Source organism: Rhinichthys klamathensis, unplaced genomic scaffold (assembly GCF_029890125.1).
Source record: "Rhinichthys klamathensis goyatoka isolate OS25496 unplaced genomic scaffold, OSU_Roscu_1.1 h1tg000087l_1, whole genome shotgun sequence".
NCBI lineage: Eukaryota > Metazoa > Chordata > Actinopteri > Cypriniformes > Leuciscidae > Rhinichthys > Rhinichthys klamathensis.
Window position 1 is genome coordinate 369,175 of NW_026606627.1, and position 18,723 is coordinate 387,897.

General features: G+C 39.0%; 1 protein-coding gene across 1 annotated transcript in view; it reads left to right on the forward strand.

Annotated features, from left to right (window-relative positions):
• The window catches only part of grik2 (glutamate receptor, ionotropic, kainate 2), a 250,725-nt gene extending 232,585 nt beyond the window's left edge, over positions 1–18,140 (forward strand). Inside the window, exons 16-17 of the mRNA XM_056251625.1 lie at positions 11,022–11,272; positions 17,576–18,140. Of these exons, the coding sequence (XP_056107600.1) occupies positions 11,022–11,272; positions 17,576–17,740 (416 nt within the window). The 3' untranslated portion in view covers positions 17,741–18,140. The remainder of the gene's footprint in view (positions 1–11,021; positions 11,273–17,575) is intronic.
• The last annotated feature ends 583 nt before the right edge of the window (positions 18,141–18,723 follow it).

The window sequence follows — 18,723 nt, forward strand, 5'->3', positions numbered from 1 at the left end:
AATCGATGTTTCTATGAGTTTCACAATTAATTAACTATTGTTGTGACACTGAACAAATAGGTGAGAAACACATATTACCCTCACAAGGCTTTGAGAACCAGACATAAAAAGGCACAATACAATAGAAATAACAAAATAGAAGTGGATGTGTTGACCCAAAAATGAACATTTTGTCACCTTGACTCTGTTATTTTAGCTCTTGCTTGAAATACAAACAGTGATCTTAGACAGAATATTCAAGCTTCTTGGAAATGCTCCATACAACAAATCTGGATAGAGGTTTTTACTGCCAAGCTTAAAAAAAATGGAAAAAATATCAATACAGTATGTACGCACCTTAAAAGTAGTCCGTGACATAGATGATACCATTTGTCTAAGAAAAATACCAGCATTTAAAATGTTCACTGATATAATCCCCTTTTTTATAACTTTCACATTTCATGTGCGGTTGTCTTTTTTAAATATGTCTGGTAACAGTAGCAACCGTCTTGAAATGCATTTTTAAACACTGATCAGTAAAGTTCCAGCCAGGGACGACTGAGAAGTTCTCTGCATTACGATTGATAAAAGCTACATGAACCATTATCAAGTCATTAGACCGGGAGGAAGTAAATGTCCAAGGAGAATATTACTGAGCCAGTATTGCAGGGAATGTCAATACTGAGATAGTGAGAAATATTCTGATTAAAAGAAGGACAGCAACATTTCTTAACAGGGAGCTGACTATTGATCCTCAGTCCGGATCAGTGATCTAGGGTCACATTCTACCGAATAATTGGACTTTTTAAATATTGGTATAAAGTCTGGTTCAGTTTGCAGCATCTTCTTATCAAGAACAATCCGTTTAGAAATAAACTGTGAGTGGCAAGTGAACTGATCAACTAAAGTTAGTTTTGTTTTTATGTGCGGCTATAAGGAACAGTTCATCCAAAAACGAAGAAGGATGTACAGGTAGGAGTATCATAAGTGTTGGTGAGACGCCTCTCGTGGTTCAAACAAATAGGGGGCAACAAACTCAAGCTTCTCCCATATTTTTCTTCTAATTTGTGACCTGTGTTTTGTTTCGCTCTATCCTCTGCGCTTCTGCGTTCATCAATACATCATGTGTCGGGTCAGAGGTCACTCGTCATGTGTCGGGTCAGAGGTCATTCGTCATGCGTCGGGTCAGAGGTCACTCGTCATGCGTCGGGTCAGAGGTCACTCGTCATGTGTCGGTCAGAGGTCACTCGTCATGTGTCGAGTCAGAGGTCACTCGTCATGTGTCGGGTCAGAGGTCACTCGTCATGTGTCGGGTCAGAGGTCATTCGTCATGTGTCGGGTCAGAGGTCACTCGTCATGTGTCGGGTCAGAGGTCACTCGTCATGTGTCAGGTCAGAGGTCACTCGTCATGCGTCGGGTCACTCGTCATGTGTCGGTCAGAGGTCATTCGTCATGTGTCGGGTCAGAGGTCACTCGTCATGTGTCGGGTCAGAGGTTACTCGTCATATGTCAGGTCAGGCGTCACTCGTCATGCGTCGGGTCAGAGGTCACTCGTCATGTGTCGGGTCAGAGGTCACTCGTCATGTGTCGGGTCAGAGGTCACTCGTCATGTGTCGGGTCAGAGGTCACTCTTCATGCGTCGGGTCAGAGGTCACTCTTCATGCGTCGGGTCAGAGGTCACTCGTCATGTGTCGGGTCAGAGGTCACTCTTCATGCGTCAGGTCAGAGGTCACTCTTCATGCGTCGGGTCAGAGGTCACTCGTCATGTGTCGGGTCAGAGGTCACTCGTCATGTGTCGGGTCAGAGGTCACTCGTCATGTGTCGGGTCAGAGGTCACTCTTCATGCGTCGGGTCAGAGGTCACTCGTCATGTGTCGGGTCAGAGGTCACTCTTCGGCCCGAACTAGACTCGCGTACGGCCGTTACCGGAAGCCAGTGATTATAGTTTATAAAGTTATAAATATGGATCTATTTTTCTTACATAAATGCATCACTTTGCGTCAGAAGGCATTTATTACACTCCTGGAGCCGTATGGATTACCTTTATGACGGATGGATGCACTTTTTTGGGGCTCATGTGTCATTTACTCCCATTATCAATTTTGGAAGTAGTGTAGTTTTTAATATAACTCCGATTGTGTTTGGCTGAAAGAAGAAAGTAAAATACACCTATTGAGGTGTATTTTACACCTTACACCTTAATTGAAATTATGGGATAATTTTCATTTTTGGGTGAACTAACCCTTTCATTTTTATTTAAAATAGACTCCAAGCCGATGCGAAAAGGGAGAACTCAGTTTGGTTGATTTCAAATCTGCCAAAAAAATCTGATAACAAATAAGGTTTCTTTTGTACATTTTTGTCTGGCCCAATCAGAAATTGGTGGGCGGAGTTAGTGTGAATATCCTCTGCCAACAAGACGGCTCTTTGCACTTGGTATAAGAAGGCAATTCTTTAGAAAAAGAATAGGGTAAATATTAATTTCATGCCAACTTTAACACCACACAACCTTCAACAGAACTTCGTTTCTGGGTAGACTGGTTCACCCTGACTCCCGGAGGTTATAACGAAGCCAGCCAATCTTTCTGTGTGCAGTATGCATGAGACGGTCAGCCTGATGCATTGTTTATAAGATGAGAAGTGCTATGCAAATTAATATGACTCGCTTGACTTGAACAGACTGTGGCCATGCCATCAGAGACTGAGTCTAACAAATAATTTACCCTGAAGCTATTGTAAAAGGGGGCAGATGTTGAAACCAAAGCTCTGTCACTGTGAGGCATGGTGCTTATGAGTTTGAATTTGGCTAGCCTCATTTCCTAGTCCTGTTCCACCTCTTTATCTTATTGTTCCCTGTTCTTACTCTCTATTACGCCTTTCAGTCAAGTCAAGTCACCTTCATTTATATAGCGCTTTTAACAATATGGACTGTTTCAAAGCTGCTTTACATTGATAATAGGACATTAAAGTAACAGAGATTGTTTTGGCTTTACAGCAGCTCTAGAATAAAATTATTGTCCAGCTAAAGTTAGTTTTGATTGATTCACTTCTGTTGCAAAGATCATTAGTTATTAACTTAGGGCCCGCTTACACGACACCGTTCTAACAGAAAACCCTTAACGTGCTCCGGCTGCTCACTGGCACAACAACAGTGCCTGGGGCTCGAGAACGCAAACCTTGAAATAGGTTCCAAGGTGCAAGCTTCGAAGAAAGAAAATAATATATATATATACAGTATATATATATATATATATATACTGTTTAAATATATATATACGTATATATATATATATATATATATATATATATATATATATATATTTTTATCTCTGCGCAAGCTTTAAAAACGCAAACCTGTGAAAACACTGACGGCGTGCACTTGCCTATTACGTGTTTAGTCTATAGGTATGCGCGTTTGAGTATATATGAGCACTGGCGTGTAGTCTTTCTTTACAAACTGATCTCAACAAATTACTTGTCTGGTCTTAAAAATGTATAATACAGAATTATTTATCGCTTCCGAGTAGCCACGTGAACCGGAACTATTTTGACGTTTTATCTGTACAGAGGTAAAGGGAAGGAGAAGGGGGCCTTCACAGGGGAGAGACTAGTTGACACTTCAGGACTGCGTTGTCGTCGTGTCCAGACGCAGGTATAAACCTCGGGATAAACAGAGACTAATATTAGCGTAGACCCCATTCTTCTTATGATGTAACGAGTACATCAGGATTTATGTGGAGTGTTCCCTGATCCGGCTGACCTAATCTATGCAGCCTAACATTGAATTATAGAAGTCTATAATGTGTTATGTGTATGCTATGTCAAAGAGATGTGTTTTTAGTCTAGCTTTGAACTGACAGAATGTGTCTACTTCCCGGACAATGTTAGGAAGACTGTTCCAGAGTTTTGGTGCTAAATAGGAAAAGGATCTACCGCCAGCAGTCGACTTTGATATTCTAGGTATTATCAACTGGCTGGAATTTCGAGAACGCAATAGACGTGAAGGACTATAATGCGTTAAGAGCTCGCTCAAGTACTGGGGAGCTAAACCATTTAGTGCTTTGTAAGTAATCAGCAATATTTTTAAATGTATACGATGTTTAATAGTGAGCCAATGCAGTGTTGATAGAACCGGGCTAATATGGTCATACTTCCTGGTTCTGGTAAGAACTCGAGCTGCTGCGTTTAGGACTAGCTGTAGTTTGTTTATTAAGCGTGCAGGGCAACCACCCATAAGAGCATTACAATAATCTAGCCTTTATGTCATGAACGCATGAACTAATTGTTACGCATTTGTCGTTGAGAGCATATGGCGTAATTTAGATATATTTTTAAAATGGAAGAATGCGGTTTTACAGATACTATTCACGTTACTTTCAAATGAAAGATTGCTAATAAAAAGCACACCCAGGTTCCTAACCGACGACGGAGACTTGACAGAGCAGCCATCAAGTGTTAGACAGTATTCTAGGTTATTATGTGAGGAATTTTTTTGTCCAATAATTAGAATCTCCATTTTTTTTTTCAGAATGAAGTAGTAGGAAATTACTAGTCATCCAGTTTTTTATATCAGCTATGCATTCCACTAATTTTGTGAATTGGTAAGTTTCGTCAGGGCGTGAAGAAATATAGAGCTGAGTATCATCAGCATAACAGTGAAAACTAATGCCATGCTTCCTAATGGTATCTCCCAAGGATAGCATGTACAAAGTGAAGAGCAATGGTCCTAGTACTGAGCCTTGTGGTACGCCATACTGAACTTGTGAACGATAAGACATCTCTTCATTTACTGCTACAAACTGATAACGGTCAGATAAGTATTATTTAAACCATGCTAATGCAATTCCACTAATGCCATTCCACTAATGCCAACATCATTTTCGAGTCTATTTAAAAGAATGTTGTGGTCAATAGTATCAAATGCAGCACTTAGATCGAGTAACACTAATAGAGAGATACAACCACGATCGGATGGTAAGAGCAAATAATTTGTGCCAGTAATAAAACTGGCAGATCCAAGGCTGCATGCTTTCCCTGCAAACAGGTGAATTCTGAATATTCATGCAGGTGTTCTGACACTATTGGGTTATAAACCATGTAAACATAAATTGTTTGTGTGTCAGGCACTAAACAGTCCAGAATATCTTAATCCATTCACGGTCTGGGGGTCTGTGTGCTGGTTTAAGATGCTATCTAGGCTTTTCCACATGGACAGAGAAAGCCAGCTATCAAGTGCCTCGTCTCACAGACGTTAATGCTTTGTCACTCAGCAGGTTAAAATCTGTCAGGTATGCCGTCTAACAGATGACCCAGTGAGGGTGTTTTTTGCTTGTCAGTTGTGTGTCATGGGATTGCATTGTGTAGAGCAAATGCAGGGCACATGGAAAAGGATGTTTAGCATCATCACTCCCCTGTGTGCCGTTCCCAGACAGCTCAGCACAGGCCATTTCCATTGCTAATCCTACCCTTTTGGAATCAGTTAACATAGGCAGGCTGCATACAGGCGTGCGTTTAGCATATATCTCACTAACTTCAGCAGCACACAGTCGGCAGGATGCATTAATGTAGAAACTGTGATGGTGAGAGATGCCCGAGTCCTTCTGGCAAGCGTTCCTGTGCCGGAACCGACAGGGTCAGTGTTCAGACCATCTGCGTTTTGGTGTGTTGGTTAATTAGATGTTTAAATGAGAATATGTTAATGCTTGGCACAACTGAATATCTGATTCTGTTCTGAGGCAGGTGAAAGCAGACAGCAAGTGAAATGTTGAAGTCAAACCCAGCTTGGTCCCTTGGTTTGCTATATCGTGTGCACAATTTACTATTTTGTTCCCTTGATTTGCTATATCGTCCACACGCTTTATAAATCGAGGGAACGAAATAGTAAATCGTGCACACATTTTTTTTTTTTCTTGTCATGTGCGGGGCTCCTTAAATCTGAGATAGTAGTGACTAGAAGTGTTTTATCATCGGAACCCTTGCACACTTTGCCGTGAGCTCCTTTTTTTGTCCACTTGTGACTTCATTGTCTTGCTAAATGTGTGTAGCACTTGCAGTTTATATCAATGTTTCAGGGCTGCGCCGCTTGCCCCTTGAGGATTGTGGAAATAGAACGGCCCCCAGTCAGCTTTCAGCCTGTGGTCGGGCCCCGTCCCTGGAGGCATCATTAAGAAGAGTCATGCACAATGCCATGTCATCAAACATCTGTCAGGAATTTACTTGTGCATGAGGAGCTACCAGAATCAGATTCATTTATTTAAGCTATCTTCTGTTCTTACTTACTGAAGGTACCTCATCCATTTGCTACATGCATGCATGCATTTGATGAACCTTGCAGTTCAGTGTATCAAGGATTCATTGTGTTACTTGTCTTTGATGTTGCAGAATAGGGATTTTGATATGTCTGTTTTAGGCTTTGTATTATATCATCCCACCCTTTTGTTTCAGTGAAAGAGTTCTGCACATCAATTAGTTGAATCTCACGAAAGCGGTCAATAACATATTCTACTCATACTGTATTTCATCCCCAAATCATATGAAATAGTAGCCTGGCAAGCCAGACCTACATCAAGATGTTAGGTCTGGGAACTCATAATTGGCATGCCTCAATCCGAGGGGCGGGATAAACGGTTGTCTTTCAATATCCCTCGGCACGCAATAGGACAGCGCTACAACCAACCAGAGCAAGGAACGGCTGTGGCTGTGTGAGTCCCATGTGTTTTCCCACCAGCGGAGCTAGCTGATATATTAAACTTTTGCCGTATCCGATCGTCAAAACTCCGAACACATCTTCCTTTTTTAGGAATGACTTAAGTGATGTTCTCTTAACTCCAAGTCCTCCAGAGTCGCGGCCAAATCCGATTCGAAAGACGCTGTTCGCCAGCAGCATCTTCTTTGTTTTCAAGTAACGTTAGCAGGGAAATCTCCTATGGAAATCACGCGGAACCGTCACATCTCTGCCGTCATTGTGTTAAGCCCGCCCACCAACTCTATACACGACGTGATTGGCCTGACCAGAGTTTGGTTTTTCCAGCTCAAAAAGCTAACGGAGAGTTGCTAGACCACACCGGCTGCAAAATAATTTTTGCTGCCGCTAGGGTGCGTCTAGATTTCTAGGCTAATGAAATAGAATAAAATAAATTAAAGCGTAATTTAATTTTTTATCAGCTGACTACAATAAAATCATTTGTGGTTTTGATTTGTGGAATTTAAATAAAACTTTAGTAATTAAAGTGAAAGTAAACCCATAAAGTGTTGTATTATCATTATTAAATTAATTCAGGTTTACATATATTTTATTTATTTATTTCCCCATCTATTTGGATTAATATTAAAAAATAACAATTTATGTATTTATTTGAGCAAGAGAGATGAGTAATAAGCTTTTGCAAAAATCTACCTCTTTCTGAATATATGCTTATTTTTTATTTTTTTATTTTTTCTTAAAAAGGAACGGTATACTTTAATATATTAACTACAAAAAGTCGATTAATTAATCAAAATTATTCTAATGTTTGGACAGTTTTTTAGGGTATTTGATGCAACAGGGAAAAAGATACAAATGTAAAAGATATGTGCTGGAAAAAAATGTTGATGGAGAAAATTGGATTTAGTCCAATAATATACAATGCATCTGTTGTTATATACAGTAGGTGAAAATGATAGTCTCCAAAACCATCCAAATTTCAGCACTGCTATTATGCAAAACCTTAAGTGCTAACAGTAAGCATGGAAGAAATGCGAGTTTGATTTCAGCAAATAAAGAGCACTTTGTGCTTCATGCACTTCTGTTGTGCATTTGAACAAAAGAACAGTTGCGTTCTCAATTATTCAGGCAATAGTACAGTCCTTATTATAGAGAGTTAACTAAAGCAGTACCACCATTGCAACATGAAAGGATCAGCGAGATTCGTGAGTGCTCTTGTTCTACCTCATATTTCAAATGAAATGAGAAATCACTTCTCCAGCCGTTTTTGATCTGTGCTGAACGAAGGGAACGCGACCTGTTTACCGTTTTGCGAGGGAGGTGAAATGGCTGATAGGAATCGGGGAGAGTTATGAAGCCCGCAAGGAGGCCCAGAAGGAAACATTACATCAAATTAAGAATAGCAACCTGTTTTAATTAGACAGAAAATAAATAGATAAAAGTGGGAAATGCCAGTCCCTGGAATGTAATTGGGTTTTATTGGTGTGTTATCAATGGCACCCTGGGAGCAGTGTTTCAACAAACAGCATTAGGCTTTTATGGCTCGTACTGCATTAGTGTCTGTATTTCTCACCTTTGTACTGCGAGAAACATAATCTTGCACCACTGAAGTGACAAACGTCATGTTTCTTTTTCAAGGCCTCAGCTTTTCTCAGAGCCTTGTAGTAGCGCAATTAATGAGACATGTTTACACCAGCTTTTAGTCTTGGTATGTATTTCTAACTCCAGCATGAGGTACTGTACACTTTATACAATGTTTATTTATTTTTTGCACAACATTGTTGAAACTGAGTGTTTATGCAAGTTTTTTTACATTCACCACGAATGTTAAGCTCCAAAATGAGGTAGGCCACACTGGCATGCTGTATTCAAGGTCGTCTGAAGCCATGCATTTCACCAACAGACTGAAATTTCATTTGTGATTCACTTATAATCTTCCCCTCCAGTGAGCTTAACTAGAGAACCGCTGTTACCGGTTCATTGAGGCAGTGATTTTCTTGAACAAATTGTGCAGTTCGTTTTGTGAACAAGAACAGCTGATTCTTTGGAAATGAATAAAAAAAAAGTTCAGTGATCTGGTTCTCAGCAAAATAGTCTTTGTTTTCTTTAAAGTCCCCCTGTGGTGAAAATCAAGCTTTTAATGTTGTTTGTATGTCTATGTGCTGTTTTTAATATTCTTTAAGACAAACCGTGTGTACGTTCATAAGTCGATATTTTCTGCTTAAAACTGAAGTGAACCAAAGACAAGTCTCAAAAACACGGTGTGAAATCGCTGGTGTTTCTGACGTCACAAACGACCTTGCAACCAATCAGATCAACGTGTGATCGTCAACCAGTGGATCTCTGAGCTGAGTGAGTGAGTGGAGGCGGGGCTCATTTGCATATTCAACTGCATATACTAAATGAGGCAAGGGTGTAGAGTTACATTCAAGCTATTTTGAGGCATGAATCAAAGAAAAAACATTAAAATGTGTCATTTTGGTGATCAAAGATGAGTTTTAAGGGATACAAGGGACTTTAAGCAAAATAATTCTTCTTTTGGTCACACTTTATATAAGATAGCCTTAACTCTTTCCCCTCCGTTGACGAGATTTTCCGTCATTTATGACACAAAGTTTCCCTACCATTGACGAGTTTTTCCAGCAATCCATGTTTCCACTGTTATATGGTGCTGTTACGCATCTTCTGTAAGAGTACAGATCCAAAAACAATGAAGAAGATCTGCATAAACAAGTAGGAGCAGATAGAAGTTGTTTACGCACAAGTAAGTTAACGTGATCATCAAACATATAACATCATATACAGTAAGTCAAAACTGCCTAATGTTAACCAATAAAACGTCGAACCCACAAAGAGGTAATGACTGTGAAGCTTTGGGGGTGTTGATCTACTCCATCTATATTTTGATCATCGTTTGAATCCGATCCGGTTAAAGTCTTTGATAAAAACACAAATCAGAACAAAAAAAAAAAGAACAAAACTGCTGCTTTAAAACAAGCATACTTTTTTTTTATCTACACTTGAATGTGGGTAAGGTTCAAACATTTCAAAATGTTTGAACCTTACCCACATTCAAGTGTAAATAAAAAAAAAAGTATGCTTGTTTTAAAGCAGTAGTTTTGTTCTTTCTTTTGATATATTGACATTAACATTCATACAAAAAATATTCTGGGGTCATGAGAGTATTGTGAATATGATAAAAAATGTTGGCGCTGGCTGGCAACTTGAAAATAAGATGCTGGCGGGGAAAGTGTTAACTACTTAACTATTTGATACAATATACTTATTACATGCACTGTAATAACATTTAAAGTACAGTATGTGCATTTAATTAACATTTGTAGTTACCCCTAACCGTAACCCAAGCCTTACCCCAAAACCCTAACCCCTAAACCAAACATTAGCAGTAAATGTGGGAATTTTCCAGAACTACATGTAGTTACATAGTGAATCCATAGTCTTGTAGGTATTTATTGTTAGTATGCAGTAGTTCAGGCCAACTAATACAAAGTGTGACCCTTCTTTCTTTCGATTATGAAATAAAATATGCCCCAACATGTCAAGAAAATTGAAAATTACACGTTCTTGACAATTTTTTGAGATTTCACCCATTTGTCCACCAGATATAAGCAGATCCTAAGCTATGGAAGCTTGTTTCTGCCACAGAATAAAACATTTTAAAAGATAATTGCGACTTTTTATCTCACAATTGCGAGTATAAATCTCCCAATTCTGACTTTATTTCTCAGAATGGCGAGATCTAAAGTCAGAATTGCATGATATAATGTCGCAATTGCGTGTTATAAAGTCAGAATTGCAAGACATAAACTCACAATTCTGACTTTTTTTCTAGCAATTCTGACTTTATAACACACAATTGCGACATTATATCACGCAATTCTGACTTTAAATCTCGCAATTCTGAAATCTTTTCTCAGATTTGTGAGATATAAATTGTGAGATTATAAAGTCCAATTCTAAGGAAAAAAGGCTCAGAATCCTCAGAATTGCAAGTTTCTATCTCACAATTGTGACTTTATGACGTGCAATTGTGACTTTATGACATGCAATTGTGACTTTATAACACAATTGAGACTTTATATCACGCAATTCTGACTTAATAACAAGCAATTCTGACTTTACATCACAATTCTGAGATAAAAACTCAGAATTGCGAGATGTAAACTCGCAATTGTGAGAAAAAAAGTCTGAATTGTGAGATAAAAAGTCACAGTTCCCTTTTTTTATTTTTTATTCTGTGGCAGAAACAAGCTTCCATACTACGCAGAACTAATTCTCAGCATGTTTGTTAAATCAGTTTCCCCTTTCTGACCTTTCAGGGTCCCCGTACCGAGATAAGATCACCATCGCAATCCTGCAGCTTCAGGAAGAAGGGAAGCTGCACATGATGAAGGAGAAGTGGTGGCGAGGAAACGGCTGTCCCGAGGAGGAGAACAAAGAGGCCAGTGCGCTGGGCGTCCAGAACATCGGGGGCATTTTCATAGTGTTGGCTGCGGGACTCGTCCTCTCTGTGTTTGTGGCAGTTGGGGAGTTTCTTTATAAGTCCAAACAAAACGCTCAGCTGGAAAAGGTAAAGCAACACTTTCACAATTCTGGACTGCAATGAACAGTTGTAATCTGTTTGGATATACTTAAAAGAGTCTAGGGTTATTATGCACGTCCCTTTAGAGATAACAAATCACATATAATCATGAGAATTTGTGCAATTTTGTGTTTCATCAGCGAGGGTATTGTGGGTAATATCAGATGAGTCCAACTGATGCCTCTGAGTATGAAAGGGTCTGTTTCAGATCAATGCAAACGATATTAATTCTGTCTAAAATGAGCTTTAATGTTGTGGTATTGAGAGCAAAGCGTGAGGTATATTTCACTGGTAATATTTTACAGACAGAGCCTGTTTCTGGAGAGCAAACAGTCCTTCTTGATGTAAGTCTCTGAAGACAGAAGGGCTTGGGCTTTACTTGTGTCATCTCACCTCAACAGATGTGTTGTTCTTTCCCTTATCCACTTCACCCGAATACTTGATATACTGAACCAGTGAATGAAACCAGAAAAAAAAATCTGCTTGGAAATGAATGAACTCCAGTTCTCTCACTATTGTTCCTTCTCCCATCACAAATATGATGTTTAAGTACATTTTGACTCTAAAGGTGATGAAAGACAGGGCTTTTTTTTTTACTTTGTGAGCAATGTTGCCGTCAACGGGCAACCAGATGAGACACAGGGCCCACGACCGATCTAAATTATCCAGATAGAAATGTATTGCCCATTTTCAATGGGAAAGTGCCCAAGCAACAATTGCACGGCAAGATTGCCCAGCAACATTGCTCAAAAAGTTGCCCTGTGTATCATCACCTTTACAGAATTTATTGGCAAATTCAATTCTACACATGAGCTCTGATTTCACTCACCAGACCAGGGAAAGGCAACGTCGGTCCTAGAGAGCCGCTGTCCTGCAGAGTTTAGTCCCAACCATAATCAAACACGCCTGAGCCAGCTGATCAATGTCTTCAGGATTACTAAAGCTACAGGCAGGCGAGGGGTTGTTTTCTAAACTCTCCAGGACCAACGTTGCCTATTCCTGTACTAGACTGTAGTGCAGGTTTGCTCGATAGTACATATTTGTTTATTTAGTTATTGGTGGGTAATGATTTTATGTCATTTTAATTTTCTATTATTATTAACTTCACGGGAAATTCCAGTTGATGGTGTAGTTATTGTGTAATCCATGCGGTCTGATCTTTTTCTATATTGAGTCTTCTGTAAAATAACCAAATGCCACTTGAGTGGACGGAAAACAAGTATCTAGTTCCCTTTGCATTAGCACTGTCCTATTAGAATTTTATATTCGGTGTCTTTAACTACTATGTACTAAATTGAGGTGTAAGGGAAGGCTTTATAATTATATAAATTATGTCAGAATATATATATTTTTTAAATATAACAATGTAAAATCTTGTATGTAGGGAGTAAGTGCATTGTATCAAATGATTAATTTAAATGTTAATACACAGTAGTTAAAGACACCTAATATAAAGTGAGGACACATTTTATTAATCAATTATAATATATTTTTCATCATTTCTTCACTTTCTCCACCAAGCCTTATTTTTTTTTTCATGTAACTGAAAGAAAGCATTTAATTGTCCATGTTTATTTTTACAATAGTGTTTTGCAGTCAATAAATTCTGTAATCACCAGCGAAATAGGAAACACAGGCTCATTGGAAAAGCGTGCCTCTATCTACATTTTTGCTAAACTCAAAACTCCTTTTCACACAAATAATGATTACAGGGCAGAATATCAATTAATAAAGACTTATTTTTGTGCGGTTCCTTGCACAGTACTCTGTTATGACCTGAAAACGCTTTAGTCTCTGACCTCAGATAAAGGTGCCATAGTGCATGATTTGTAAACCAATACATTTTGAAGTTTCCATCCCATAATCAGCTCCATATTTCTGATGCAGTAAACTTGCTCAGTAGCTCACCTGATACAGCAGTGCACTTGTGATGTGAAGCACGAGTCATGATAAAAGAGCTGAAAGACTTGTAGAAGCAGCTAAAATGGCACTGTTGCTTCAGCAAAAGTGTTAACAAAAGCAAGCGTGAGATAAAAACACAATCAGGTATGTTTAGGGTTTAGTGTAGGTGGTTCATTATTAACAAGCATAATAGAGCATTGACCCTTTAGTGCCACTCACCAGACAGTTCAAATCAGAACTGCCGTGATACATACAACAACCAACGCAATAAAACTTCACGTTTATATGCTTCTGATTAAGCTGAACACGCTATTACCATCACTTTGAAAGTGTTACGAAACATGCAAGACGCAGCGTAATATCGTTTTGCAGAAATGTGACCACAGGCACAATGAGGTTCCAATGAGGTTGGTTTGGAACTGGTACATTCTAAAAAATGCTGGGTTGTTTCAACCCATGTTTGAGTAAAATTTGTACAAACCCAGCTGTTGGGTTCAAAATGTAATTTAAAATTGTAAACCAATGGTTGGGTTTCTCCATATTTGACCCAAACATGGGTTGAAACAACCCAGCATCTCATCCTATTTGCATATCATAATTACTTTAGTATGGAAGCCAGTAAATATTCATAATTTGCGAATACCAAAATAAAATGAACCTGCCACACTGTGTTCTCATTGCACATGCCGAGCAAACTGCACAGTGGACACCGAGATGGAGTAAGTTTGGTTAATTTTTAAAGAGGTCTTTGTTTGTTTGAAGCATTCAAAATTTGCACCCTAAATATGGATAACCTAGTACTGTCTTAAGCTGTTTTTATTCAACTACAATAACAGCATCAACCTGCCAGCTTCAGTATTGAGTCCCAAAAAGCACAGCTCCGTTTATTCACTCTCAGTGGAAGAAGTGTCTTTTATACTCATCTCGGATTCACTGTATCGATCTCATGAGTGCTTTTGTTTGTTTGCTGTAAGCCATCGTATTGACATTCACAAATATTCTGGCAATGCGTTACTTTGCTGCCTGTTTAATGATTAAATTGACTTGATTAGACAAATGGCCAATGATGTCTGTGGAGACATACAGAAAGAAAAAGACATATGGTTCATGAAATGTTTAACAATTTGAATATGTTATATGTTGTGTAAATCAGTGGTTCTCAACCGGTTTGGCCATGGGACCCACATTTCCCCATGGTCATTAAGCCAAGACCCAAATTTTTAGGAACTTAATTGTTAGCACTTTATTTTACACCATGTACTTACTATGTACTTATTATAGTAATTATAATTACTGGGTAATAACTAGGTACTAACCCTGAACCTACCCCTAACCCTACTTACCTTATATTAGCCAGTACTTTCTAGGTAAGTACACTGTAAGTACACGTTAAGTACTGTACTGTAAAAGGAAGCGTTACCAAAAAAAATTTATTTAATGGACCTGAGCTAACATGAACAATGAATAATTTAATGTTAACATAAACACTATAACAAATATTGCTAACCAGCATTAACTAAAACAACCTTATTGTAACGTGTTTTAACATTTAGAATTTATGAAGCATATGGTGTCAAACAGAGTGTATGAAAACCCAAGATTGATGATTGATTTAGTCAGTGTTTTAATTCAATATAATAATGCTATCGAATGCAAACACACGCTTGAGAGCATGTAAATCAGCTTTCATATCTTGCAAGTGAAAATGATAGAGGCAATTAAAGTATTTTTGTAGAAGACTTGAGCTGCTGTCTTTTGTTCCCCTTCTAACTATTCTGCACAAGAAAATAAACATCACATGGAATTGCCTCTTCCTCCTCAGCAACACATTCCCCCAGAAATTTGCATTTTATAATTGCCTCTATTTTGTAAGATTAGGAAAGAGCCAACAGTCTGACCAACAATCGTATAGCTTTACATACAAATGTATAACTGGTTCTAACATAATGTGATGTAGATTTCCTGCGGTTTTTCCTTCCACCACTGGAACTCAAAAACAGATTTATTAAAATATAAAATAATTACCATTGCTGATAAAAGTTCACAGGTTCAACATCAGAATGGTATATTGTTTTAGTAAATGTGACAAGTATTGCATGGAAACGACAAAATGTTTTGTAGAATTGCCCATGGTTTATTTATGGAGTTTATGAATACTTGTTCAATGCATCTTTATTTTGATAGTTTATGCTCAAATATAGATCACATACACAAAGACACACATAAATTAATGTTTAAATAAAAGGATTACTATAACGTTTCTGCTTCTCGTTTTCCTTTTTTTTGTTGCACATTTTACATTAATATTCCTCCACCTCTGCTTTCTGCTGCTGAATTTCAGTTTACTGTAGTTTGAACTGTTTAATATCTGTTAACACTTTATTTTAATGCTCCCCAACAGACATTCTACTGACAATAAGTAACTCTCCAAGTACATGTCACTTATTCTGGCAAACTTAACCTTAACCCACCAGTCTACTAATCCTCGAATGAGAGTTAGTTGACATGTATTGCAGAGTTGCTTGTAGTTAGTAGACTGTCTATTTCGGACTTTGAAATAAAGTGTAACTGAAATTCCCCCCGTCCGCACTTGAAGCGTATACTTGTATGTTTCCTCTTTTTTGTCAAATATCTTGATGTTCTATATCCAATTTGTCATTGACTTTGGATCATTGTCATTGATCCAAAGAACATTTCTACTGTTTAAAGGTTGTTCTTTCATGAACACATTTTTAATTGAAGTATCAAATATATATCTAATTTATCTTAAAACTCCTGAGAATGAATGAAACTATTTTAATTGTTTTGTTCCAGTGGTATACACTTGCCCAATAGACTTCCATTAGTGCAAATAAGGGAAGAGTCAATATTATTTCTTGTGGTAAAATCAACATCATGAAGCTGTACACAGAGTATAACTCATGTCTAACCCCGAGTCTCGTATGTGTGGCTCAATTTTAAACATCAAAGTTTGTGTCGGCAATAATAAGCTAGCTGCTAATGTTCTGTTATTGGCTATTGTGGAGGATGTCGATGTGAAGAAAGCAGATTATTGGGTAAGAAACACTGATCGAAAGCACTTTATTATTTCATATCTTCACGTCATTCACAAACGCTGTAAATGAAGTCAGATCGTTCACAAAAGCACAAAGTACTTCCAGTGAGCGGCAAGATGAAATTATTCACAGCACAAACTGCACATTTACTTTTTCGTGTATTAGTGTTAATTTTATACTTATTGTTGCTCTTATTCATTTCCAAACAAATCTGAATAAGTCATAAGGCTCTATAAAGGATGAGGCTGGTGAATAATGTGAATGTTAATAATTTACCAAGCTGAATTGCAGGATGACAATCACACGTTTGCTTGCTTCACCGTTATACAGATGAAAACACCACCATTTGTTTCTTGTTTGGAGGTGCGTGTGTGTGTGTGTGTGTGTGTATACAGGTTTATATTACATTGTGGGGACCAAATTTCACCCCCAGGATAGTAAAACCTGAAATCACCTACATTGTGGGGACCAGCCAACGGATCCTTGTTTTTTGAAAATGTAAAAATGCAGAAAGTTGTGCGTAATGTATAGGTTTATGGGTCGGGTTAGTGTGTGTGTGTATGTGTGTGTGTGTGTGATGGGTAGGTTTAGGGGTCGGGTTAGTGTGTGTGTGTGTGATGGGTAGGTTTATGGGTCGGGTTAGTGTGTGTGTGTGTGTGTGTGTGTGTGTGATGGGTAGGTTTATGGGTCGGGTTAGTGTGTGTGTGTGTGTGTGTGTGTGTGTGATGGGTAGGTTTATGGGTCGGGTTAGTGTGTGTGTGTGTGTGTGTGTGTGTGTGTGATGGGTAGGTTTATGGGTCGGGTTAGTGTGTGTGTGTGTGTGTGTGTGTGTGTGTGCGTGATGTATAGGTTTATGGGTCGGGTTAGTGTGTGTGTGTATGTGTGTGTGTGTGTGATGGGTAGGTTTAGGGGTCGGGTTAGTGTGTGTGTGTGTGTGTGTGTGTGTGTGTGTGTGTGTGTGTGTGTGTGTGTGTGTGTGTGTGTGTGTGTGTGTGTGTGTGTGTGTGTGTGTGTGTGTGTGTGTGTGTGTGTGTGTGTGTGTTTAATTGGCCATACGACCAGATTTGAATCTGAAGGAAAATAATATGCATCAATAAATCATGCAGCATCCTGACAGGAGGAAGAAATCTGCCACGGAGAAATAGCTTTTGTAATTTTGTTGTGCATCCGCACGGACACCAGCACAATCATCCCATCCCGTCTCCATTTCCACCTTTCACCCCTGCTATCCATCACCCCACTGACCCCCACTGACCCCCAGCTCTCCGGGATGAGTGTTTGTGTGTTAGACGTGAAGGAGCATCCAGTCATCTGTGTTCTTCTGTGTGCGCAGAGATCCTTCTGCAGTGCCATGGTGGACGAGCTGCGGGTTTCCCTCAAGTGCCAGCGCCGGCTCAAACACAAGCCTCAGCCGCCCGTCATGGTCAAGACTGACGAAGTCATCAACATGCACACCTTCAACGACCGGAGACTGCCGGGCAAAGAGACCATGGCTTAAAACGGACACCAGCTCGCTCTTTCCTGAGCCTGGAGACGGGGAGAAATCTGGGGCGGGGAGGGAGGAAGGCGCTTTTCTATACGGGGACGGGATCTTAAATGTCATTTCAAACAATTAGTTATTGAAAACAACAGCAGAAACTGAAACATATTTCCTGTGGAAATAACTTGAATCTGGGCAAAATTTGAGTTCCCTCATGGCTCCAGATCACCACCAGAGCAAAGACTTGAGCGGTAACTTTTAGCAGGAAATACACACAGCTATAGAGGAGTGTGATGGAGGGAGGTTTGTCTGCTCATTATGTTCCTATTATTTTTGGTTTGATGATGCTCTTGGCTGTCGTCTGTCCACAGAGATCAGCCGAGTCCTTTAGAGAGAACGAGGAGACGCGTCCTGATAAATACGGTACGGTACCTGTGCTACTTTAAGGAGCCGCTCGGAAACGGTTCGCTGAGCGCCACAGCAATATCACTGAAATCATTCAACAGGTTTCTCACACACACACACACACACACACACAAGCAATGGAAGCAGGACAGAGCGACAGGCAATACACCACTTTCATTTGTTGGCATTTTCAGGCCCCCTGCTGAACGTCACCACGACTAATGATGAACCTCACGGAAACACGCCAGGCCCAAAACACGTCTCAACCTAAAGTCTAAAGACAACAAAATACAGAATCTATTTTAAAAACGCCTTTTTTTCAGGACCATTGCGTAAACATATTAAGCGTATTGCACAATTAAGCAATTTCTGTTCAGATTTGCATAAAAAAGTCAGTAAAAAGCTACTTCAAATAACAATCAGTAAACATTCTTAAAATAAGATACTTTTATTGGAGAAGCAAAAGTGCATAAGAAAATAATATAGTGAAACCCTATTGATGTTTCTTTTGTTGTTTTACACAAACCCCCTTTTTTGTAATTTACATTATGCTGATTAGTGATTCTCATTACAGAATAAATAAAAAGGCAGTAAAA